The sequence below is a fragment of the Squalius cephalus genome (genome assembly GCF_949319135.1).
Source record: "Squalius cephalus genome assembly, chromosome: 6".
Classification (NCBI taxonomy): Eukaryota; Metazoa; Chordata; class Actinopteri; order Cypriniformes; family Leuciscidae; genus Squalius; species Squalius cephalus.
Genome location: NC_137127.1, coordinates 40,479,385 through 40,505,414, shown reverse-complemented (window position 1 = coordinate 40,505,414; position 26,030 = coordinate 40,479,385). Strand labels below are relative to the sequence as shown.

Sequence of the window (26,030 nt, the reverse complement as noted above, 5' to 3'; positions counted from 1 at the left end):
AAATATTTTGATCACTTTTTGCCAGCATGGTCTAGAGCTGCTGTCTGCAAAATTTTGTGGAGATCCGATGAACAGTCTAGTACTTGGAAAAAAAAATGTTCCAGACAATTGAAAACAGCGGGACAAAATTCACAGATGGATATGAAATCGAAGATACATTTTGTAGTACTTGAATAAAGGATTTAAAGTATTCTATACAAGGGAATGTGTTTTTCTAATTAAATAAAAAACCCACAAGCTGCTCATTTATATGAAACATTTCAACAATCAATTTCATTCTTACAACTTAAAAAAAAAAAACATATTAAAATTGTACAGACAGGTTTTTTTTAGGTTTATAATATTTGCTGTGCTTGTGTGCGAGTAATGATCTTACCTCCTCATGCTGAAAGTTGTCCACCAGCCTGGCAAAACAGAGACAAGTGCTTTCGACAGATTTTTTATCCTGTAAAACAAAAGTCATAATAAAAATGCTGATTCATCTGAGGTAGCCAGAGCTGAATTGTTACACCCAAAATCTGCCAACAGAGTGTCAACCAGGTGTGAATCACACCAGTGACACCATGGCAAACATAACGCTTACGTCCTTGCGAGTGTTTATGTTTGTGTTACAGATCCAGACATGATGTCTGTTCATCTACTGTTATAAATATGAATGAGGTGTCTTTCAGCTCATCACCTGGTGTGTGAGTCTCTGAGTGAGCAGGGGCAGAGAGTCAGCGACAAAGTGAAACTCGTCCGGCGTGATGCTCTGGCAGCAGTTAGCAGCGATGGCTAATGCGTTCCTCTGAGCATTGATGCTGAAGAACTCCAAGTAAAGCAAACAGTCAGCCAAACCTCCCTATAAAGAGACATTTCCAAAAAACAGCACAGCCTCAGTCATTTTCCATAGTAAAATAAGATGGGGTCAATAGAACAGATTTAACATTCAAAGCCATTATAAAACAGACAATGGCTTATATAAAGGCTAATTAGATCAACTGGCTGAAGTGTTTTTTTGTGTTACATGATTTATCATAGGCTATTTATCATATTAACACACTCTCTACATTATGAATACTGGTAAAACAAGAAACTTCTCTCAAATTAAAACAGTGAAATTCCTAATAGTAATTCCAAATTACACTAATGTTTTCCTATTCAAACAACAGCAAAAAAGACTTTGCATTCACACAGAGGTTGTGTAAGTGCATTTATTCAGGAACCACAATCCAAACAATATAGTCGAGATCCATGTTTGGATTTATTACAGTTCATCACTAAAAAGATTTGATCGCAGCAAACAGCGCCCCGAGAAGAAACACGGACTGGCTGTATGACACTTTCATTTGAGCAAAATATCTTAATGGAAATCGCTAAACTCATGCTTACATTTGTTGGTGTTTTCAGTGCTTCTTCCACAGTGTAGAGACCGCGTGTGCGCATAGTTGCCAGATTGCAAAGATTAAGTAAAACACAAGGCAGAAAATGCATCCTTTTAAGAGAAAAGCTCTGTCTGGGGGATTTAAAATCTTGACATCTGGCAACCGCAAGCACAAAAGCTTGTAGACTTGTTAAAAACAGTCTGTAATCTTTTGTCGTCTCTTTTTTTAAACTAAAATGAAGAGAATTTGGTAAAGTTTTTATTTTTTAACAACATTTTACCCCAATATTCCAAGTTGATATAGTCAAGAGTTATCATTTAATGACGCTGGTCTCGTTTCGTCATTGTTTTGTCTTAAGGCCCTTGCACACTGAGTCCGAAATTCGCGTCCGAAATTTTCACACGTTAAAAAATAAATACGACCTCACGTTATGTCAATCACACTTGTACACTGCCTCCGAAACTTTTGTCCGTCAAAAAAAAAATCTAATCGGGTTCGATTTTCTGCGTTTTTCGCATCCGTAACAAGGGTTTGAATGGTGTTTTGACAGTTTAGAGCCACAGAATGACGGATACGAAAAAACGCATGCGAAAATTTCGGATTCAGTGTGCAAGGACCTTTAGTCATGGAAAAAAGGTCATTGACTAACATTTTGCGTCATATATTTTGTTAACGAAATTAACACTAGGTTGAAACAGCATTTAAGTAAGAAGAAACCATCAGTACTCACAGCCTGTAAGATGGCTTTGCTGTGCCTCCGTGACAACATCTCCAGGGCGGTCAAGGCTTGCTCTGCCACATCAATAAACTGAATTACCTGAAGCTGTAAACACAAGGGGAAAAATTATTTGAGACAACAAGCACAAAAGATGCCACTTCTAAACATAACCTTTTCATGACTGTCTAACTTATTCACATGTGAAATGTCCCACTCCAATCAAATCAGTGAACACAATAGGTGTTGCTCTGATATGTGAACATGCACATAGTTGTGATGCCAAAAAATTTGAGGGAGGCAAAACGATGTTACATGTGTATACATTTATACTGTTTTTTGTTTTGTTTTTTTAAAATAAGTTTTTCCTTTATATAACCCCTTTAATTATGTTATCTACATAATGGGCAGCCAAGGTGCCATTTACCTTTTCCAGGAAGACTGGGATGGCGTCTACCACCACAGCCGAAGAGCGTGGCAAAGCCTCCATCATGTAGGTGAGGGCGCGAGATGCATGATTCATCTGCAGAAATGTCACACATGGTGAACAGCTATTACGTTATTCTCAAATTTTAAGTGTCAAAATTGAACAACTGAATATTGAAAATTTAATGGATGAAATGATTGTCAGGTGATAGATTCACTGCAGTTTGCCTTGATAGGCTTGCATAATGTTCTACCTCTGCGTAAACATGTACCCACTCACAGAAGTTTCTAATACTCACAATATCAAAATTATGTTCCATCTGTAACAGTGTGATCTGCAAAGAGAAGACAAGAGGGGAACAAGACATGGGTAAGAATAGAAAGGCAAGAGTGGATGCTTGACTCCCGACACAGGAGGTTGGTTATCCCTCTCAGATTATACATTTCAGAAAGCATAAATCTAAGGCCTTTTAAGACCTTTTCTAAGACCTGAACAAATAAAATGAATACCATAAGGGTGAGGCAAACATCCTAAATCATAAAATAACTAAAAACAAACAGAATAATGATTTTTTTTTTTTTTTATTTAAAGATTTTAATTTGGCAGTCTACCAATCATAAATTCAAATAGTACGGCCTAGGCCAAATGGAGTCACTTGTCAGAGATTTGTGTTTTGTCCATCATTAAAACGGTTGCATTTGAGGCAGTAAGTGCATCGCATCATGTCTTCATCAACTTACAGTTTACAAAGGTTATTGTAGCTATGTGGGCACTCAGTTGTTACAGTCGTTTAATATATTTAGCAAAAAGCTTGTGTTATAAAAGACGAGGTGTTACGCACATGCTGTATTGGCTATGACTAAACGGCAAATACCAGACTAAGACACTCTTCTCGCTCCTCAAATACATAAAACATTAGCCTTTACACACATGTTTTGATTAAAGAAAACACTGCACTTTTTCAAGGAACCAATTTTTTATTTACCCGTGCACTGCAAACGAGCAGAGACAGTCTCCAAAATGTGTGCAGCACTCCAAGTGCCTTGGCCTCGTATGATTTGTGCAAGTTCAACTATCCCACATCCAAAGAGCACCAAGATGCGAACTATATACACCAGTAGCACTTTTTGCATCTTGTACTCTATTTGAGCAGCACTTCATTTAAGATGGAGGCAGGTGGAGCTATTGTATGAGGTTTTGCCGACAGTTTGAAGATCCACTCTAGTTACGAGTTTTAGTCACAAGCTCTCAGTATAAGTTTCAATTCAAGCTCTAGTACCAAGTATAGTACAAAAAAAAAAAGGACACTTTATTAACTGGTATTTTTTCTGATCAAACCGATTTCAGAACGATAATTTTACAGAAGGAACACATGAACAGAAACGTTAAAATACTGATTCTGCTTGCAGTGAACCGATTGATTTTTTTTAAGCCCTGTTGCAAGTGAAGAAATTATTATACAAAAGTATTGGAATGTCCCTAACGTAATCTAAAGTGAATTAATATACGTCAGGGATGGGCTGGGGGAAGGCAGGGTGGGTTTCGGTTGGCATTCACCCATACCCCTAGAGGTCCACCACCAATAGACTCACACAATCCTGTGAAACTAACTTTAAGGCTTTTTAAGGACCTGCAGCGACCCAGCAAACACTATCTGGGCATTATTATTTGGCGATTTGCAGAATTTTTTCACTCCTGTCTAATTGGGTGTTCTTGGCCAGAATAAACTACAGTGTGGACCAGGCTTTAGTCAAGGGGAATTTCCTGATGCAGGTATACTCACCAGGGCAGGTACGACGCTCTTGACAGGGAATCCTCCCAGCGTCTCCTCGTTACCCATCACTAGCAGCTGGCACATCTCTATAGCAGCCTGGAGTTGCTGGGATTCGTCACCTGTAGCCTGCAGCCCCTGCAGCAGCTGCTGTGCCTTTGAGCCTGCAAGCGCAGAGGGAGACAGAAGACGGACCCCTTGAGCAGAAGAAATACTTAATCATCCCACAAAAATGTCACAAACATCAGTCAAGGTCACTCACTAGCTCCACTCCCAATGGTCCTATGAAACAGCTGAGACATACGGGGTCCAAAGGGACCAAACAGGTGAGGAGGAAGGCCCCTGGCCTCCAGCAGAGCTGTGGAGAGAGCAAAACATGAAACCTCACACACACAACTAGATGTTTGTGTTTTATTATGCTTTGATCAGTCTTGGTCAATGAAACTGCTGAGGTTTGTTAACAAAGGTTTTTATTTTTGTCGATAACGAAGATAAGAAAATTGTGCATCGTGACGATAATTAAGCGATTTTAAATAAAGCAGTTGATTAAACTACGACAAGTAAACAAACACTGCAAGATACTCACAATGCACTAACACAATTTTTTCCAAAACTTTCCTACTAAATACAATGTTGTAAATACTCCAATCACATCTATAATCTAATAATCATCTATTCAATGTTGAGATTTGTGCAAAACATAACACTGAGGACACATTTTTTTCTTATGAATGAACATAATTACTTTATCTTCGCGAACTGTATTTATAGAAAATGAATGAAATAAAAAGAGCAAACATGCCTTGCAGTCTTCCCATTTCAGAATCATCTGATTCACTCTCTCCAGAGGTGGTCATGCCAACAGCTCCAGCTACTGAGCTAGATGCTTCACAGCAGAGACAGAATGAGTATAAGAGACCGATGTAGAATAAAATATACGTTATCATGCCTGTGTTAAGGTACTGTCAGTGTGTTCTTAACATACACACAGTATCACACAATATATAATAAAATCTTAGGGGACTGCTGCTCTCTTACCTGACGCCCCTTGGGGCGTTTCCTCTGTGCGCGCGGCCGATGAATTGGCCCCATCCTGGTTGTTGTCAGAGTCGGCCATTTTCTCCTGTCGGCGAGCTTCGGCTGTCCCGCGCTTGCCCAGGCCTGAGCCTCGCCGACTAGAAAGGTGTAAAAGTACAACAGTGAAAGGCAAAGCCCAATATTCTGAATAAAATTTGTATATTAATACATACTACACTAAAACGATGCCAAACAATCAAAAATGCTTTACTTGAATAAAATGTCTGTAATCATATAGTGCAGGATTTGGCAGTGTTATAAATATAAATATATATAAATGCACAGAGAGAGTTGTAATTGAAATTATTCAACCCTCATTATTACTCAGATTTATTGGCAAAATGTATAGACTTTCAGCTGTTTCAGCTTCTGGCAGTGTTTCTGATGAGCCTTAGCCCATTCCTCATGAACAATTGCCTCCAGTTCAATATATTCTTGGGTTTATATATATAACCTAGGCTTTGTAGCAGGGAAAGACAAATCTTTACAAATATAAAGGTTTAAATACACTACATGACCAAACAGACAACTGAGAATCACACAAGTAGAAGTAAAAGGTTACTACATATACCTGATTCATAAAATAAACACTTCAAAAACTGAATTATTCATGTTTTGAGGTGTCAGTTCTGTGTTAAGTGCAGGGCTGTCCTTAGGGCGGTGCGATCGCACTGGGCCCCGCGACGAACAGACAGAGGGTGACATCACCACCACAATGCAATCACAGCGGATGCGGGAGGGGTCCGCTTACATTACCTCGCACTGGGCCCTGCCCCATGACTGGGACGGCCCTGATTCAGAGTATTTCATATCAGCTTAGAACAAGCCTCAGCAAATCAAAATCAAGGACCGGAACTATCTGTTTTATAACTGTCGTTTAACATTGTCTTTGAGTTCCCAAACATTCATAAACAAATCTCTTTAGCAAGACAATACACAACATTGCACCAGATTTCTCATGAGGATGAACTGGAAGTTCCAGTAATGTAAGTAACTGAACAGGAACACCCATCTGCAGTTACAACAAAATACAGCTGAGGGGATAGAGGGGGCTGATTAATGGTTCTAGTAAATCTAACAAGTAAATGAACAGGATTAATATGGAGGAACCAAATACTCATGTATTGTCATCTCTGTATCAGATCCAGACACAATAGTCCTTGGTCAGGGTAGTGTCACATTTAATTTTTTTGGTGGGAATGAAAAGTGTTTTCTTGTTTTTTTTTTACTGTGTTCAAGTAGCACATGCATTCTTCACCTGCATGTAAGGAAATAAAAGTCTATTTCAGCAGGTGGTAGTAGTCAATACTCACTCAAAAAGGGAAAGCAACACTACAACTGTGGATATACAAAATGTTAACAAATCAGAGCTTGATTACCATTTTGAATATGAATCATGTTGATCACGTAGGCCTACTTCATTACAGACAGCCTTGTCGTTATGAAAATATTCATAGATTGGGATGCCCAGATAAGATCATTAAAAATATTTGAACAGCCTTCTGTGAGTGCCCTCTTGACTGTCATCTGCTCACTTTCATTACTTTTGCTTTTTTATTTTGTGCTAGTTCACTAAGCTGGACAGCCAATCAGAGTGATCCATCTCACCAATTGGCTTGATTTATTAGTATGTGCATGTTCTAGTTCAGTAGACTGTTCTGGATTGAAAAGGCTGGTGGTTCAGTACCTGGTGCTGGCGCAAGAGCCCGTGGTCTTTTGACGTGTGCTCCTCCGACAGCTGGGGAGCTCTGCTGGGGGAGACTCACTACGCTTCTTAGTGGACTTCCTCAAACCTAGAGACAGAAACATACAGCATTACACTCACAATAATCAGATCGAAGGGGAAAGAGAGCGACAGTTAAAGGATAGCAAGCCGTTAATTCAGACATCCCTCCTGCATATTGATAGCGGCTCCCTGACGCCCGCAAATTATATATGAAATCCCGGAAATTGAGTGGGTGAGAGACAAGCCCCGTTTCCAACTGGTATTAAGATGCGTTTACGGCAATCTGACCACAAGTGGTCAGCCAAGACACATTACCGTTTACATACGGTACTCAATTGTGTCTTCGGTGACCACTTGCATTCTGATTTCGTCGGGGGCCTCATCTTATTTCATGACACTAGCCTACATCACTTTCAGCACACAGATACTATTGAACGAACACGTGTTGTTACGCGGCTTACGCAAATGAATATAATATAATATTAACGTAATGTGTATATGTCGATATAAATAAAATATAAAATGTCGGCATTGGAGAGTATGTAAAATGGTATCACTTAGGGCTGGGCGATAAAACGATAACGATATGTCTCGCGATAGACACGTAATCAAAATGCGTTCGATAAAACGTTCGATAATAATTTTTTCTTCGTCGGAAGAAACCAGAGGTTGCAAAGCAAGTTTGGTTGCATGAACAAAGGCACTTACTCTCTGGTAACCTAGCAACGTAGGAAGTGACACGCTAACAGCCAGTCTGGTGTTGGATTCTTCAGTAACAGAACCGGCGTGGAGTGATAAGTGGAAAATGAGTGCCGCAGCGAGCGAGGAAATTGTTGATAAAACAGGACATTTTTGGGATTTTAGAAATCTGACCGTAGTCAGACCAATGTCGTCTGCAAATTATGCAAGACCGTCGTCGGTTTCTCTGTGTATATTTAACATTTTGCACTATTGTTTTACACTTTATTAAGCATTTCTTACGTATTCTTTCATTTTGCACCTAATGTTAAGAGATAATTATTAAGTGTTCATTGTGATTTTAGACTTATGTTTACATTTTAATTATTTGAGTGTTTTCCATGGTTGTGTTGACATTTCTGCCTTTATAACTGAGGGGATTATAATCAGAGGAAGGTTAAGTTTAAAATAAAAATGTTTAAAATGTAATATATTTTTCTCCTGGTCCTTATTTTAAATAGGTCATAAAAAAATATCAATAATTATCAATATCGCCCGATATGAAACACTTATATCGTGATACAGTTTTCAGCCATATTGCCCAGCCCTAGTATCATTCGCCGCTACCTCCTAGAAATTAGTTTTTGCAGGGTGGGATGTCTGTAAATTAAAAGCCAGTCACTGAGAGAAGATCACAGGAGAACATTGCTTTTAATCATACAGAGAACAGTACTCCATTCCTCAGCAGGCTGCAATGATAAATCAAAGAATGGAATTAATCCTTTATTTACTCCAGAAGATGCTGTATATAACACAGTTTGTGTCCAATTATCATTACTTTAAATCTGCACACATTTAAACACATCCCAACTTCTGACATGCATGTCTTTTTTGATGTAATAATTGGGAAAAAAACGGCAATTATGCTATCAGTAGCTCCAGTGAAATCACTGGTGGCTTTCTCCAGTTCTGAACGTGGCAAGTGCGCATGAGCTGAAGCGTTGTTTGAAATACATGTAATGTAGGGCTGGGTAAAAATATTTCTCATTTTGCTGTACCAATTCTTAAGAAAATCCAGAGAACCGATCTTTCAGAAAGCCCTTATGGACACTGTTCAGTGCAGCTGTGTGAACACAAATAAACCGCAGTAGACGTGACTGAATAGGAGTGCATGTTTTTATTCCATTCAAAAGTTAACAATTGATTATTTTGCACTCCTGACATAAATTAAGAAATTACTGTCATGGATCTGAGTTTAATCATAAACAGAGGTCAAATATCAAAGCTGTAGTCTTAAAGGAACACAGCAACTTTTTGGGACTTATAGTTTGGGACCTATAGTTCCCAGTATGTATACGGTTAGAAGATGGCTGTATCTCATGTGACCTTGTTATTTGTACACGCTGTGACTATACAAATCACAACATGTAAATAGGAAAATGTTGGCGTTATTTTGTCATTTATTGGGAACAGTATGCTAGCTGGAGCCGTTTACCTCCAGTCTTTGTGCTAAGCTAGGCTAGCGGTGGGTGCGTCAGACAGAGTTACGAGATGAAAAGGGTATGTATGGACTTACCTAACTCTGGGGGATACGGTGAATAAGTTAAAGTCCCAAAAAGTCAGCGTGTTCCTTTAAATCTTTCTAATGATACACAGTTTGTCCAAATCAAGTAAGAGTGTGATGTTTTAACGTGCAGTGAATGTTGAACAAAAATAATCTGGGGCCGCCGATGTGGTGCAGGTTAAGGAGTTAATGTGCCGTGACAGATCTCTGTAGCACCTCAGATCAAGCGAAGCAGTTCTGCAAAGTGCATGCGAACAGATCATCTCTTGGCGAGTAGCGTCAGAAGCAGTGGAGTAAAGACTTTCCACAGAAACCAGCACATTCTGCACATCATCTCATTAGCACTGTGTGTAAAATGAGTCACATCGTACCATCTACACTTAACGATAACGTAAGCTCCTCATCAGCCACAGTCATATGGCTCTCTTTCTGATTAAGCCAGAAACATGTGTGTTGCCTATGCAAGTAGCATCTTAAGGCATAATCCTAAAATAACTTCGTTTGACCAAATTTTAAATGTCTATTTACACAGACAAATGTCAGTGACAAACATTTTAATTTGAATGAGGGTCTGTTCAGAACGACACAAACATTATTGTGCTGTCAATGCAACAGATTTGTGTTCTTTTTTCTTTCTTTTTTGTGTTCTAATTAGGTCTGGGTTAAAAAAAATTAGATCTCAATTTTAATTGATTCACATTTTGAAGAACCGATACTGATTCTTAAAGGGGTCATATGATGCGATTGTTTTCCTTTTGTTTTGTGTGTGTTATGTAGCTGTTTGTGCATGTATAAGATCTGCAGAGTTACAAAGCTCAAAATGACAAACCTAAAGAGATATTCTTTATAAAAGTTAAGGCTCAGCCACGCCTTATCAGTTTCATAACGCCCAAAGTATACGCAAAGAAACAAGGCGTGACATTTATTCTCTCTGTATTATTGTTGCCGCCATATCGTGGAGATGCTGTGGTTTTCGTTGCGAAAGTCAAAATACTTTGATTGGCCTTTCAAAAGAGGACACAATTAGAAAAGTGATCAAGCTTTATTTACGACACTGTTCCAGAACAGTCCAACTAAAATCTTTGGCGGTGTGCTGCGCATTTTTCGGAGGACTGTTTCTAGAAACTGGGAGTGTACCATCCCCGTACCATCGCCAGTACAAGGCCGGCTGTGCACAAAAGCTGATTCTAGAAAGTGGGCCAATTCCATCTTTGCATGTACATTCTGGTGCTTCTGACTGACAGACACAGCCTGTAAGTATGTTTTCATATTTTAAGAATTTGCTACTGACTATTCAAACGCGAGTTTTGAGCAGTATAGAGTAGGCCTTGCTTGTCGTTTCTACGATCACAAATGCAGACATAGTTTTACATTTACATAGTGTTCTCATGCCTGTTGCACAACACGTAAAAATACAGAATAAGTCATTATAATCAGTAACCATGTCCCCAATGAAATAAAACCTTACCAATCTGATACGATCTGGTCCAGTCGCGCTGGCAAATTTGATCGATCAGCTTGGTCATTTGCATTTTCCAGATCAGATTCGGGCTCGTGTTGATAAGGTTACCGACATTATCACCTGTCATTATTGCTTTGGAAGCTGATGTTCCAAATATGGTAAGGGGGAGTGACATTTGTCACACGCTTAAGGATTTTGGGCCAATCACAATGCACTGGATCGCTGGCCAATCAGAGCACAATGTGCTTTTCAGAAAGGTGGGGCACAGAGGTGCAACAATGTACAGTATGTGTAAAATAATGACTTTTTTTTTACCTAAAACCACATTAACACATTGCATTAAACCAAATACACAAAATGTTCTTTTAGAACCATCATATGACCCCTTTAAATCCCAAGAATCGATCTTTCAGTCTATTCTGGGAAACCAAACAATAAATTCCGTTTTGGCACTCTTAAATGTTCCGTTCAAGCAAAGCAGCAGTGCAGACTCAAAGTGCATGTGAACTGATCATTTCTTCTGCTTTACTACTTTATTTTAGCACAAAATAAACATGAATGAACTTCAGAAGGTACAGGGCTCCATACTAACATTTGAGAGCAGTGCCACTAAGGTGCCACTAAGTTTGACAGAACGGATTTGGTAGCTATGGGGAAAAATTTATCAAGTTAATTTAATCATAAAATCACTATTCTTTTGCACTAATAAGTGCAGTTACTAACAATATTACATGTTTGTTTATTGGAAATGTAAGAGTAAAGCTTCAAGTGAATTAACTGAGCTTGAATAAATATGCAGATAAAATTAACAACAGTAGCATGCAACCAAATTTTTATAGGGAATTTTTTTATATTTTACTCTTATTAAAACTTGAACTGACTGACAGCTTCAGTGATTATAAAAGGAGCGTTTTGCACTTGTTTTCAATGTAATTCAGTCACAATTTGAAGAAAAGTTTGTTTTTCTTGAGACTTTGTGACTTCCTACTTTTCCCATATATTGAAAATGGTGAAAATGGCTAATAAGTCTAATGAATTTTAATTTATTGAAAGGCTAGCCCTTTCAGATTTAACATCTCATTTGAGAGGGGGTCCCTCATGCCCGCAAAATTGCGGAAAATTGCAGTGGGCTTATATATTAAAAATATGAAACTCGCTTTGTGAAGAGCGATCGCCCATGCAGCAGTGTGCGTGCAAGTGGTTAAATAGTGTGTGGTGGGCGTTCTGGCGCAATATGGCTGCCGTCGCATCATCCAGGTGGATGCTGCACATTGGTGGTGGTTGAGGAGATTCCCCCCTTCCATGTAAAAGCGCTTTGAGTACCTAGAAAAGTGCTATATAAAATTATTAATTAATTAATTATTAAATATACTTGCATCTCAAAATGCTTCATTGACGCAAAATTAATGTAAACACGGTCAGTTAGTTCTTAAGGAATTTAACAGACAGGAAAAAAGCATTATATTTCAAAAGAGATCAGTGCATTATTTTGAATATAGCCAATTAAATCTCCCTCTAACTGATGTCAACAGTTATAATAAAACTGAGAAACTAGTTAAGCTGAGACAGAGAAAAATCACACAGCTCTTGAATGGAAAACGTTCAGATCCTTTTAAAAACTGAAAGCAATATTTGTTTATTGCTTGTAATGTTTCTTTGTTCCTCTTTATTATTGAACTACTACTTGCTTTTGTTTTGAAGCTATATTAGTTTATATATTTAAAATTCTTAACATTCAATCGTTTTAATTCGTTTTTAAACAAACATTTCAACAAGTCGGCTGCCTATTGCCTTGGACGCAGTGCAAAATTACACAGGCAGCATTGAAGCACACTGACAAAAGACAGTATCTTTTATTTGACAGACAATCTATTGTTTGCACAGCATATATCTTAAGTGTGTAAAATATTAAGTGTGTAAAATATTAACACTGAACCAAACAACGTGAAAGTATGAATCTGTTTGGCCAGATGGCCAGATCTGGTGAACACCACAAAATTTAGTCTGACAACATTATATTTTTTAGTTTTATTTTTAGTTCAAATAAATCAAAATCAAAGTGAAATCAAGCCATTTCACTATGTGCGAGAAACCTGTGATCATTTAACTGTACATCTGTTGAATTCTATATTAATATGCACTATCGTTGCTTAGCAACCATTAACAACCAAGAGTTATACAAGACCCGAGTGGCACAATGCATCAAAACTAAACTGTTTGAAGCGGTTTCAATTTCAAAAGCTCATCTGATACACAAGTATATGTACCGTCATAACACTCAGCCTGCTGGATATAGAAAGAAAGTGAAGGAAAAATGAAAGACAAAACCTTTAAAAGACCTCTGACAGTGCTTTCCCTGTAAAGTCAGATGAACCCTAACACTGAGGGTCTATTCTGGGCAAAGTTCTGCCCCCTGCCCTTTGGCAGCATGCCCTCCCGTGACTCTTCATGTCTTTCCATAATCAACCCAGCCTGACCTGTCTACACAGGATGACCTCTTACTCAAGATAAACATCTCCAACGAGCCTTCACAGAACACTTTACAGCAACCATTAGTGGAAAAATCAGGGACAAGACAAACATCTAACCGATACGTGATCCTAAACATCCAACCAATAGCACAAGCCTAGATATTATCCATGCATGCCAGCGTGCTGACCCACCTCTGGGCATTATGATATTTCAAAGCTCTGCTAGGCTCATCCGCACAGAAAATAACTACTATACCAAAAGCCCTTCCTACCTCAGCATACATCCAGCCGCGACTCTTGTCCATACAATACTGTAAGGCAGCAGGAGGCTGGTATTTTTAGCCCAGGACACTGGCACTGAACTGGACTGAAATCTGAGCCAGCTCCCCCTGCCATGACCAAAGCTTCATCCGCTATTACTGGGGCAAGAAATGATCACCATCACAACGATCACGCCATTACTGAAGACATTGATTTGTGAAGGCTGGGTTGCTCAGGATATTAGCCCTCAGGTCAAGGATCAGATGAAATTACAGTAGAAATACCAGCAATTTACCATGCCTGTGAGGTTGAATCTAACGAAAACGGTTAAGAACACACAAGTTATATTTCACCCCAAAATCTAAAGAAAAGAAAAAAAAAAAATTTAGAAAAAATTGACAAAATGATCATTTGGTTTCCACTACAAATTTGGTGGGAAGATATGCTAAATTTTTTGGTCTGAAACATTAATTTATCTCTCTATTTTCCTTTTGATTTTGGGCTGAAATATGACCCAGATTCAGAAAGGAATAAAACAAAAGTACTTGAGAATCATATTTAACCTCAAAACATAAACCAAGTATGTTTTGCGTGTTTGACTTCGATATTGCCTAGAGTAAATAGAATGTGTATGTGTGCTTGTTGGTGGGTCTATGGGAAAGACTAATGACCTCATAGTGTGAGTGCTTAACAGGATCGAAAGCAGTGTAATTAGCATAATGTGTAATTATCCTCCATATTCTTGGTTGAATTATTCTCATGTCACTCTACATGTCTGTCAACACCTACAGTGTCCATTGCAGAAGACCTAGATCAGATCTGTCATGGAAAAGCTTGTGTCATTGCCTCTTCCAGCAGGTGTCTGAATACTGAAGTCCACTTCTAGCACCATTGCAGCTGGTGTTCTACATGTGCAGCACTGATGAAACTGAAGCCTAGATGTAGAATGTAGGCTGTTCAAGACTGTGCACACACTGACATCTAGATAAGAGCCCAGCCCTGATTTTACAGCTACACAAACGCTCAATACACCACCTGATTCAATTAGTGTTGTCAGAAGTCCTGGCACTGATACTGATTTTTAAAAAAAATTAATACCAGCTTTTCTGCAGGACCAATAGTAATAGTAAGCTCAATTCGGCATGCATATAAGCGGCTGCTTTCAAATGCTCCTGTGCATATAATTATGCATGCTCTGTGAAAATGTGTTTTTTAAAGTGTAGAGCATTGTAGTCATTCAAAACTGCTTTTATTGACAAAGCAATGGACGTGACAAAAAAATCTGACAATGTAAACGCAAACTAACAGAGTTGCCACTTGTTTTATGTAATGTGTTCCTTTGTTCAATTTCTTACTAAATGTTTACTTACCTATTTTAAAGCAATGATTGTTTATTTAATTGAAAATATGCTGTTTTAAAGGTCCCATGACATGCTACTTTTTGTAGGCTTTAATATAGGCCTTAGTGGTCCCTAGTACTGTATCTGAAATCTCTTTCCAAAAATTCAGCCTCGGTGCAGAATTATAGCCACTACAAGCCAGTCCCAGAATGAACTTCCTTCAGACGGGCCGTTTCGGTGTCTGTAGCTTTAAATGCTAATGAGGAGGAGAAAGGCGGCGCAAGGTGGAGGGTGGGTGTGGCCTTGACCATCTTGCGCAACGGTACCGGTCCGTGCATGTTTACGTTGGATATATTGCAATGGCACGAAGACACGCAGTCATTCAAGCATTTCAGTTTGACCCAGAATCTGATCCAGATGGAGAAGCAACGGATGAAGAAGTTGCAACTGAGCGGCTCCAGCAGGACGTTTCCTGGTTAGTGGTTAGTTTAAAATATGTCTGGATACGGTACTTTATTCGGATGGTTTAGTTATTATCATGTAGCTAACGCTAACCTACTGTTGCCTTTTCATGAGAGATCTGTAACGTCTGTAATTTATCTTATTACAATTACATCAAGCTCTGCGATCTTGAAATGCGGATATCGTGTGCGCCATATAACGTTAACCAACAGGAACACGGTTATCCAAATAACAAAGAAGTGTACAACACTCGCGTTACAGTGTGTGTATTCACACACATACTTGATGCTGTCTACCTTTACATTAGCGCAAGTAACTGCATAGCTAATGTTACAGCCACATTCTACATGTAACAAGCTAGGTAACCATAAACAGTAAAGCAACACACTTATATATCATTAGTTGACTTAGCCTACTTGTCTGAGGTGTGTAGCTGAGCCAAAGAGAGTTGGTACTGATCCAGACTTTAGTTTCAGACGTTCAGCAAGCCCAGCTCTGTATTGACCCAAGTTGAGGAAACAGTCGTCGGTGAAATGTTTGCCGCAGACATGCAAAACTTTGGGAAGTTGAGTCGGCGCATTTCCAGAGAAAATGAAATTAATCCACTGGTTCTTCTGGGGCTTGGATGAAGGAACTAAAAAAAGGCTTCAGTGTTCATTTGTACATCCAATTATTGAGCAATTATTATGCTTCGCTCGCTCAAAAGCCATAATATCTCTCGTGGACAAACTAAAATCGCGCGCGCGCGCGTTCCTACTATGTATGCAAGTTTTGTCGCTAGAGGTCACTTATTCAAAACAATAACAAAGACATAGCTGGATGGCGGCGTGAATGAGTGTGGAATCATGGGAGTTGTTGACTTCACCTCCAGAGCCGATGGAAAGCAATCCGACGGGACTCAAGTTCATGGATGAGCTAATGCTCTAAAATGCAGTATTATTGTTCTTACAAATAAAGCTCTTTCTGATTTTGTTGTTAGCCACTACAACTACAAATAGTGTTGTCTCTGAGGCATGGTACAAACGTTATTCACGTAAATAAATAAAAACCGAGATAAAATAAGACTAATCGTGTTTAGCTACATAAAAATAATTGGTTTTCTGTTGATAAACGTAACCAAACAGTTGCTAACCAGTCTAATAAAATGCATAATATATTAAAGCATCTTTGGGGTTTGTAACACAGATGATGTCATTGACAGGCGACACACTGAACTGGTTAAAAATGTGGATTTCTCTGGATTTAAACCTTGTTGGAAATACTTGGGATAACTCAGTACACAAATCAACAAAATATCATTGTTTTAGTGGTTTTTGAATATTTTTATCCAAAAATCGTACATATTGTGCCTTTAGTAATTCAATATTTTTATTTTCAAATTGTTAAATAAAAGTTACAGTGGATTTTTATATGGTACCAAAACTGGTACCTTAAAATTTAACTACTGCTGTCATGATACCAAAATGTCAGTAGTCTGTACCAGTCTCAATAAGATCGCCTAGACACACCAACCTTCAGACTATTTAGTCTCCTATTTTGTCAATTGCCTGAAAGCTTTAGGTTTTTTTTTTTTTTTTAATCTACATTACACTTTTTTTTTAATCTACATTACACTATATATTATAATGTGTATATGTGTGCTTGTTGGTGGGTCAATGGGAAAGAGTGCTTAAGAGTGCCAGTGTGAGTGCTTAACAGGATCAACTTGTTTTGACCTGGAAAAGCTCTTTAAAAATACATAAGTAAATGATTGGAAACTCTCTGTATAGCAGTTTGGGCACTCACTTGCTAGTTTGGCCTGCAGTCCAGAGGGCCCAGGCTTGGAGGAGGTCTCAGCCTTGGCCGATCCCGGCAGGGACAGTTTGGGCTTTGGCAGGTTGACTTTGGAATTGAATCGGGACGTCCAGTCAAACTTGGAGGAGCCGGCAGCCTTGTTTTGCTCTTTATCCCGGCTGCTCCTACGGGGGGAAGGGGAGGACGCGGAACGTGACCGCCGCGCTTTGCTCTGGTCCTTGCCCTGCTTTAGCCGGGCACCCTGAGGGGCACAGCTGTTGGCGCCTGTGGCGGCTGAGGAGGAAGAGGAAGAGGAGGATGAGGAAGAGGCACAGGAAGAGGAGGAGTCAGTCACGGTGCTACACCCAGCTTTGGCTGAGGCGGCCGATTTGGACGCCAGCTTGGTGGGTTTGGCTGCCCGGCTGGCCTCGCTGCGGGGTGGCAGGGGGGCTGCCGCGCTGCTCGAGCTGGGGAGGGAGGAGGAGGAAGAGAACGACAACGAAGAGGCGTCTGCCTTCTTGCGCTTTTGAGAGGGGGTGCTCGAGACCCCACTGGGGCCAGGGTAGGACGCGCTCTTCTTGCTCAGGGCTCTGGCAGGAGCCGGCTCAGCTGCTAACCGTCTCTTTTTGGACTTGGTGCTGACAGATGCTGGAGCCTTCTTCGGCTCTGTAACTTCAGGTGAGGTTGCGGGGACCGATGGCCCACTGGCTGAACTTTCCGAAAGGTGGCTGGACACTGCTTTGGGCCGCTTGGCCGGGCTGGGTGAAAAGGTGATGTTGAGATCTGTTGCGGAGCTGCGTTTGAGACCGCGGGTGCTGCTGCCCTCCCGTTTCCCTTGCTGGCCTGAAGTTCCTGCTGCTTCTAAATCTGGATCTGGGATCGAGTGTGAACCCACGGATAGAGAGAGGCTGTTCCTGTAAAAACAAACAGAAAAAGGGGAAGGACTTGAGTACCCAAGAAGAAGCAGTATGCACATGGTGAACTTACGTCACAAAAGACCCACACGCAATAGAGGAGGAAAAAGGGATACCTTCGAGAGGCGTGGCCGCGGGCGGAGCCGACGGCAGAGCTGGGCGGGGCTTTGGAAGCCTTAGAATTAGATCTTCTACTTTCAGGTGGGGAATTTGCTTTTTGGTTTACTTGCTCTTGCTGCAACCTGGAGAGGTTGGGAATTAAACAGCAGAGAGCAGTGTGGGATGGATGGGCAGTAGACGAGGAACACCTCAAATTCAATTTCACAAGCTGACTACTCTTCCAGGCCTACTCTCAGCACTTCCTACACACCCGTCAGCCCAATGGTGAAGACAAACAGCAATCATTACAAGTTTCTAGCTAGACATTTCTCAAGTTAAGAGCATCAACCTTGTTGAGTTGGGCAGCTAAACTATAAGCCATTTGGCTGAGCTACTGAAAGATATAAAGTTATGAATATAAACTTATTCGAAAGAAGAGACAAAAAGAAACCCCACATGTGTCTGTGTATCAGGCCTAAAAGAGACACACCGTCAGTCATTCCAACACTGCTATTCAGGAAAGGTGCTGTGCTGCTACTGAATCACACAGCACAGTGGAACAAGAAATTCTATTCAAGTTGTGAGTTTGCAGTCTGAATCGAATGTGACTAGAGACAGACTGGGCACCCCTAAATAACCTACATATATTTCTATTGCTGGTATCGCGTAACCAGAATAGTTTGCTTCACGAAAAAATGTATTCTTATGTGCTGGTTCTGTCTTGAGATTGAGTTAGATTACACTACCATTCAAAAGTTTAGGGTCAGAGCCCAGTAGCAAGAAAGTCCTTAAGTTAAGAAAGCTTAACTTAACCTTAGCTATAAGGTTAAGGGTACCCTTAGTGAAACATGGGTTGCGAGAAGTGTTCATTAGTGTTGTCACAATACCAAAATTATGACTTCGATACCAGACAAAAATACCTCGATACCGATACTGAATCGATACCACGGGAAAAAAAACTAAAACAGTAAAAGTAATTGAAAATTATGACAGAACTTACAATTCATTGCTTTATTTAAAAAAAAAAATAAAAAAACTTAACTCGACCAGCACGTTCCTGCCCTGCTTTTTGACCATTCCCTCCCCTTTATAAATAAAATAATAATAATTACATGCCAGTGTGTATGTCCTTACAGAGATGTTTGCAACATTGACATTATCATCAATCATGTTAACATTCGCTAACCAAAGTCTTATTTCAAGATATGAGTCATTTAAAAAAAAAAAATTATATAATTTTATAATTACAATAGATTATTTTATCTGTTATTAAAAATAAGCAAAAAAGAAAATGACAAACAATATGACAAATACTAGAAGAGACAAATAAAATAAACAGTGCTTAATTTCTTTTTTGAATGCTACTGTTAAAGAGACCTACTGTGGCTGAAAAGTCTTCACTCTATAAATTAACTATAGACTGATTCTAAATAAATAGATTACATTTATTTAGTCAAGCATTGGTGGATTGTCTATTTTCTTTTGTTGTTTGATTAACAATCACACAGAATATTAGGCTGCAGGTCCGGCCCTTTAAGACCTGCAAGAACACATAAGATTTCTTTTTACAAATGCTTTACGGTCACTTAAGACATACCCGACAGTGTTTACGTGAATGCTCGCCATGACGTGCATTTTTACATTGAATTTTGACTATTCAAACCTATTAGTCCTCGAAAGGTCTGTGTGAAAGGTCTGAGCTCAGCAGTGCGAGCACGTCTCGGGCTTTATTTTATCATGCATGCATTCTTTGTCAAGCGCTGCGCGTATATTTTACTGTTCTGCTTCTGTTGTTTAGTGAATGTAAACAGTGGAAGCAGAGCTCTGCACACAGGTCCTGACTCCGGCTGTCACACATCGACGCAAATAAAAAAATACTGCTCTTATTATTAGAGTGCTGTCACTCTTAAAGTACCGGTACTAATCAAATTTAATATTGTACCATTATTAATAGCAGGGTATTGCGATAACTTTCTATTACCGGTATATTGTGCAACACTAGTGTTCACTTAAGGAACTTTAAGGCTGTCATTAAGTATTTTCCCTTAATTACTTGAGTTTCATTAAGTTCTGTTATGCGTTGCAACAAAGTCCTTAGTAACCCTTTAGCCCTAAAAAAATTAAGGGATCAAAACAGGTCCCTTAAGTCATCTGCTGAACTCAAACACGGATGGACAATTGCATTTAAATTGAGCAGAAGGAAGTACCAATGTACATTTGCAAAATAAGCTTGTTGAAAGTATGGCGTGAAACAGTACGTGTTAAAATAAAATTGAATGAACACCGTTTTCATATATTCATCACTTTCACTGTGACAGGATTTTGTGCGTGGAAGAGTGCAAGAGTGACTGATTATAGCGGCAGGCTAGGATGTTTTTCCTCTTTTTTGTTGTTGGTCTGGTTGTAAAGTCTTGTAGCCTACTGTTTAATGGAAAACTATGTGAGTGGTGCTTCAGGATTTTGAGCATCCACCGGTGTCGTATAGAAACAATGCACTTGAACTTTAGGATGCTCTGTGTCATCCGTCAGACCGCCTTTAATATTCTCCATAACTTCGATATTGTAGTACAGCTGTCTAGTTTAGTAAAAGTTAAACTTGTTCAAAAGTCATTGGTCCGTTATGTTCTGTTTACTGTGGGAGATTTCTTAACTATAGCAACTACTTCTCCATTGCTGTGTTTTGCCAGAAACTATCGCGAAATGCTTAGTATAAACACTGAGGTAAGGATGACAGTTAAGACGTTTGTTGCAATGCTCTTAAAGAAATCCCTTTCCTCAGGGATTTTTTCCCATATAAGGGATACCTTTAAGTAAAACCACTTATGAGGTTTCATGCAACCGGTCCCAGAAAAAGTGACAGTAAAGACATTTATAACATTATATTATAAAAAATATTAAGTAGAACAACTGTTTTCAACATTAATAAGACATGTTTGAGCAGCAAATCAGCATATTAGAATGGTGTATGATGGATCATGCAACACTAAAAGACTGAAGAGTAAGAGTAATTCAGCTCTGCCATCACAGGAATAAATTACACTTCAAATATACTAAAATAGTTATTTTTAAATTGTAAGAATATTCCACAATATTACTTTTTTATTATTGTATTTTGAATCAAATAAATGTAGCCTTGGTGAGCACAAGAGATCCCAAACTTGTGAACAGTAGTGTTAAATTAGCTCAATTACTGGCTGGATGTTTATATGACAGTGTAGTTAATGATACACAAACACACCCAAGATTTTTTTGTAATTACATTTCGTAGCAGCAAAAAAAGAAAATGCTAAGGAAAAATGTAATTAAAACCATTAAGGAACCATTAAAGATGCACACAGTAATGTTTTATATTGTACTGGTACTGTACTGGTTGTCACATTGGACTTAATACATATTTGATATTGAAAAATAGTGATGCATCACATAGAGGGAACAATTTAAGTTACTGTTCCCAATTTTTTTTTTTTATCTGACATTATTAATTTATGAACCAAGTGAGTGTCCAAAAAAAGAGCCTTAAGACAAAAAGAATAGCATTGGAAAGGTTGTGTGACCTCAACATGGCACCTGCTGCACACATTCTGTAGGAAAAACTGCTCTAGGATACAGACAGGTAGATAAAGGTACACGTACAGACCTAATCTTAGTCTGCAAAACAGTTTTACATACAGATTGCCTATTGCACACTCACCTTCCTGCAAGTGTGTGGTCTATTGGCTGGGCCGCGGCTGTGTTCCTCTGTGAACGGCGCAGTGACCCCCCTGGATTGGAATTAGGCCGGTTGGACATTGGCACCTCTCTCCTGAAGGGACATACCCTTTCTAGACACTACCATTCACTGGCAGAGAGGTAAAAAGAGAGAAAAAAAAGGAAGGTTAGTTGAGCTATGCTATAAATACAAATTTATGAAATATACATTTATTATATAAATACAGGTACATACGGGGTCTAAAACGTTTTGAGCATGTCCACTTTGGACCACTTTCAGAGGTAGTCGAAAACGCATTCAACCGTGATGATATTTTACCTTAAAGCTACACTGTGTAATTTTTTTTGTTGATTCTTAGCAAAAAACACTTAGTTCTTTCAAAAATATATGTGCTCATTAATGTATATTTACTTCAAGTAATAAAGTATTCTCGTAAGTTTAAAATCTGCCATTGAAAGTACATACGGGTGAGGGGTTCGAATGCCGGTCGCCATGTTGCCCCTCCATCTTGAAACTACATTAGCCAAAGAGGGACATACCTGTAAATTCAAGCTTCGCCTTTCGCGCTTTACACTCAGTGACAGAGACGAATGCGACGGGGAGATTACTCGCGACTGCCGGCAGATTTGAAAGATTGCTGATGGAGGATCACGCCTATTTTCGAGGACATGTAGCAGAGTCGCCAAGGAAGCGAAAGAGAATTAAAACGTCAACGCGACAGGCAAATCAGCAAGACCAAAGTCAATACTGGAGTAACTTTTCCCAGATGGAAAGAGCTCATGAGCAGCAAAGATTTTAAAACGGACGCCGAAGTTGCCTGCTTTCTTCTCGACAGATAATTCAGCCTATTTGTGTAAATTCGAAGTTTTATAGTTGCTTGTCTAACCATAGCATGGTTGTGCATAACGCCAGAACGACCTCTAGTATAACTTGCGTTACTTTTCCTCACGTCAATGGTGAAAAAGTATTGTTTACCTTGTAACATAAATCTGTGCTGCGACGGATCACAGGTGATAGTTTTAAAGGCACAATTGGACGAAGTCGAACTGGAAGCCATGATAATCTTGGAATAATACGGCCACCGTAGGAGTTAAAACGCCCTCGAAATTGAAAGGAACAGAAACTAATATTCACTGGGAAGTCATATACAATTTCACCACTAGATGGGGGAAAATATCACACAGTGTAGCTTTAAAACAACAATTCAAGTTGAACAACAAATCAACGAAGGAATTTATTTAACTATTTAAGATAGCCCGTCGGGCAGGGTGGTGATACAATTTGCAATTTTGCGAGCCCTGCAACCGAAAGATCAATTCATCTCTACACTATCTGGTCAAAACAACCAGGACCAGATGCATCTCCCATTCCATTTATTCAAAGCCAATAGACTTTCAGATCACAGATATGTACCACAGCACATCCATGGCACCATCACTTGTCACAGATCAATAACCTTACTCACATCTCATATTAACATACATCACAGCACCAAAGCACAAATGATCCATGAATACACCAAGAACGTGACAGAGGGGTAAGCAGGAGCGAGATAATCAATAGGACAAAAGCTTTATATGGAGACGCTGAAGGAGAAAAGGACAAATGCTCAGGAAAACCAAACACTAATATAAATTACTTCTACACTGACCGACCAATCAAATCTGCATTTGGTGTCCATTTCCTTAGTAATGCTTAGCATCATCAAGCTTGAGGCAATTTTGAAGACGACAGCATGTTGGCCTGCATCATAACACGCAGTGAGATAAGACACATCCTGAGCATAGACAGAAAATAGCTGCAGGGGGCCTTGGTGTCCCTCCTCAGTTCAGTGGTAATGAACAACACTAACCATCAATCACTACGACACCGCAGAGACACACAATCCCACCACACCTTTATCCTGTGTGTATGCGAGATGGCGTCCTACAGCACCATCACTTAAGAGGGGTGCATGATTATAAGAGATAATCTAAATGAAAGACTATGACAAATGGCGTCATTGGACTCTAATGGGAATGAAAGCTCAAGGCTAGATCTACTCATGAAGTCACTTCACTTCTAAGACAAACGACAGACCCAAAATCATCCATGAAGAATGTTTAGATCCAATTTGAGCTTCAGATGTGTTGAAACATTTTAACTTGTGTGACTAGACAGTATGTCATGAATTCTAATCAAAACGATGTGCTTGAGGTCTATTAATGATTTGTCCAACTTTACCCATAACACCAAATTCCAGGGAATGTTACAAAAAATGTAAGAAATATTTATAGTGTTTAATAGTTTCATAGAAGCTCATACATATCCCCATCATTTGTTATATGTGACCCTGGATCACAAAACCAGTCCACAAGTAGCACGGGTATATTTGTGGCAAAAGCCAACAATACATTGTATGGGTCAAAATTATCGATTTCTCTTTTATGCCAAAAATCATTAGGATATTAAGTAAAGATCATGTTCCATGAAGATATTTAGTAAATTTCCTAACGTAAATATATAAAACATTTATTTTTGTGAATGAATGCAGCGCAATGACGAACATAAATGGACAACTTTAAAGGTGATTTTCTCAATGTTTCGATTCTTTTACACCCTCAGACTCCAGATTTTCAAATAGTTGCATCTCGGCCAAATATTGTCCTATCCTAAAAGACCACACATCAATGGAAAGCTTATTTATTCAGAAAAAAAATGACCCATGTGACTGGTTGTGTGGTCAAGAGTCACATATCTCCGTCACTAGTCATACATCCCACCAAACTTAAAGGAGAACTCCGGTCAATTTTAACATTGAGCTCATTTCTTTGTACATTTGGAGTGCTGTCAATACAGAGAACAACGACAAAAATCGGTGTTGCCTACACCGAGTTATTCTATTTTTAAAATTTGCACCCTGTTGACTTCAATGGGGCAAGTACTAAACCTGCTTTTAGCCTCTTAACATCCTTGATGTGTCATTACAAGTGCACAGAAAATGTGAGTGATTCCTTCTGAGTGAACACGAGTGAGTCTGACTGCAGTAGATGTGAAAGATGTGTATAAAAATGATGTTATTTAAGCCAGCGCAAATACCTTTGTTTTTTTTTTTTATTAGAAGAAAAAAATACCTTTGTTTACATCCTGTTTTTCGGTTGAAGTCCAAAGTAGTCGATTGCCGAGTTCACGCGCGTGATCATAGGTATTAAACCTATGCGTGTGAACTCTGCAATCGACTACTTTGGACTTCAACCGAAAAACAGGATGTAAACAAAGGTATTTGCGCTGGCTTAAATAACATTTTTATACATTTCTTTCACATCTACTGCAGTCAGACTCACTCGTGTTCACTCAGAAGGAATCACTCACATTTTCTGTGCACTTGTAATGACACATCAAGGATGTTAAGAGGCTAAAAGCAGGTTTAGTACTTGCCCCATTGAAGTCAACAGGGTGCAAATTTTAAAAATAGAATAACTCGGTGTAGGCAACACCGATTTTTGTCGTTGTTCTCTGTATTGACAGCACTCCAAATGTACAAAAAAATTAGCTCAATGTTAAAATTGACCGGAGTTCTCCTTTAAGCAACGACTATGCTGTTCTAAACCCAACTTGGGTTAGTGGGTTGATGAAAAGCTGATAATTAATTATATCATAAAACAAACAAAAAAACCTAAAAAATAGGGTTGCACAATTAATCAAAACCGCAATATGATTTTATTTTGTCTGATGCTCTGCGTGTTTAAGAGAAAATTGCTGCACCGGGTTCAATTACATGCGAGCAGTTCATGACCCAGTGTTTTCAATGGCTCTGATCACAGTAAACACTGCTGCACATTGTGGCTGAAGAGAGAAAAAAAAGATTATTTCATAACCCTAAGCCAAGCCCATCGCACTAAGCCAAATCGCGATTTCGGTTTAATTCCAATTAATCGTGCAGCTCTACTCCACATAAACACCATCTCTGCATGTCGCTAATGTGCATTTGGGAAAGCAACATATAGTAGGATTCATTAGAATTTCGCACATTTGCATAATTTCCAACATTTCTGTAGACTTTTTACCAGATTTATAAGAGAAAAGTTTATTGAACTGTAGTCAAATAAACACATTGACTTAAAGTCATCATGAAATCAAAATTGACCTATTTACTTGTTTAGTGCACATCACTAGTCTTGTGGTGAACATTTAATCCGTGCAAGTTAATCAGAAAAAATAGCTTGTCGTGGTAATCT

The 26,030-nt window shown here is 39.1% G+C and overlaps 1 protein-coding gene across 7 annotated transcripts in view; it reads right to left on the bottom strand.

The window, feature by feature from the left end:
• The window catches only part of trip12 (thyroid hormone receptor interactor 12), a 68,742-nt gene that overhangs the window by 27,741 nt on the left and 14,971 nt on the right, over nucleotides 1–26,030 (bottom strand). For 6 of the 7 annotated variants that reach the window (XM_079874327.1, XM_079874324.1, XM_079874328.1 and 3 more), the window contains 13 exons: nucleotides 21,796–21,942; nucleotides 18,122–18,247; nucleotides 17,104–18,005; nucleotides 7,042–7,147; nucleotides 5,316–5,452; nucleotides 5,080–5,163; nucleotides 4,540–4,635; nucleotides 4,290–4,441; nucleotides 2,805–2,840; nucleotides 2,507–2,602; nucleotides 2,095–2,187; nucleotides 680–841; nucleotides 377–445 (listed from right to left, as the gene is read on the bottom strand). In XM_079874327.1, the coding sequence (XP_079730453.1) occupies nucleotides 377–445; nucleotides 680–841; nucleotides 2,095–2,187; nucleotides 2,507–2,602; nucleotides 2,805–2,840; nucleotides 4,290–4,441; nucleotides 4,540–4,635; nucleotides 5,080–5,163; nucleotides 5,316–5,452; nucleotides 7,042–7,147; nucleotides 17,104–18,005; nucleotides 18,122–18,247; nucleotides 21,796–21,893 (2,157 nt within the window). In that variant the 5' untranslated portion in view covers nucleotides 21,894–21,942. The remainder of the gene's footprint in view (nucleotides 1–376; nucleotides 446–679; nucleotides 842–2,094; nucleotides 2,188–2,506; nucleotides 2,603–2,804; nucleotides 2,841–4,289; nucleotides 4,442–4,539; nucleotides 4,636–5,079; nucleotides 5,164–5,315; nucleotides 5,453–7,041; nucleotides 7,148–17,103; nucleotides 18,006–18,121; nucleotides 18,248–21,795; nucleotides 21,943–26,030) is intronic. The other variant, XM_079874329.1, reaches the window with a different exon arrangement.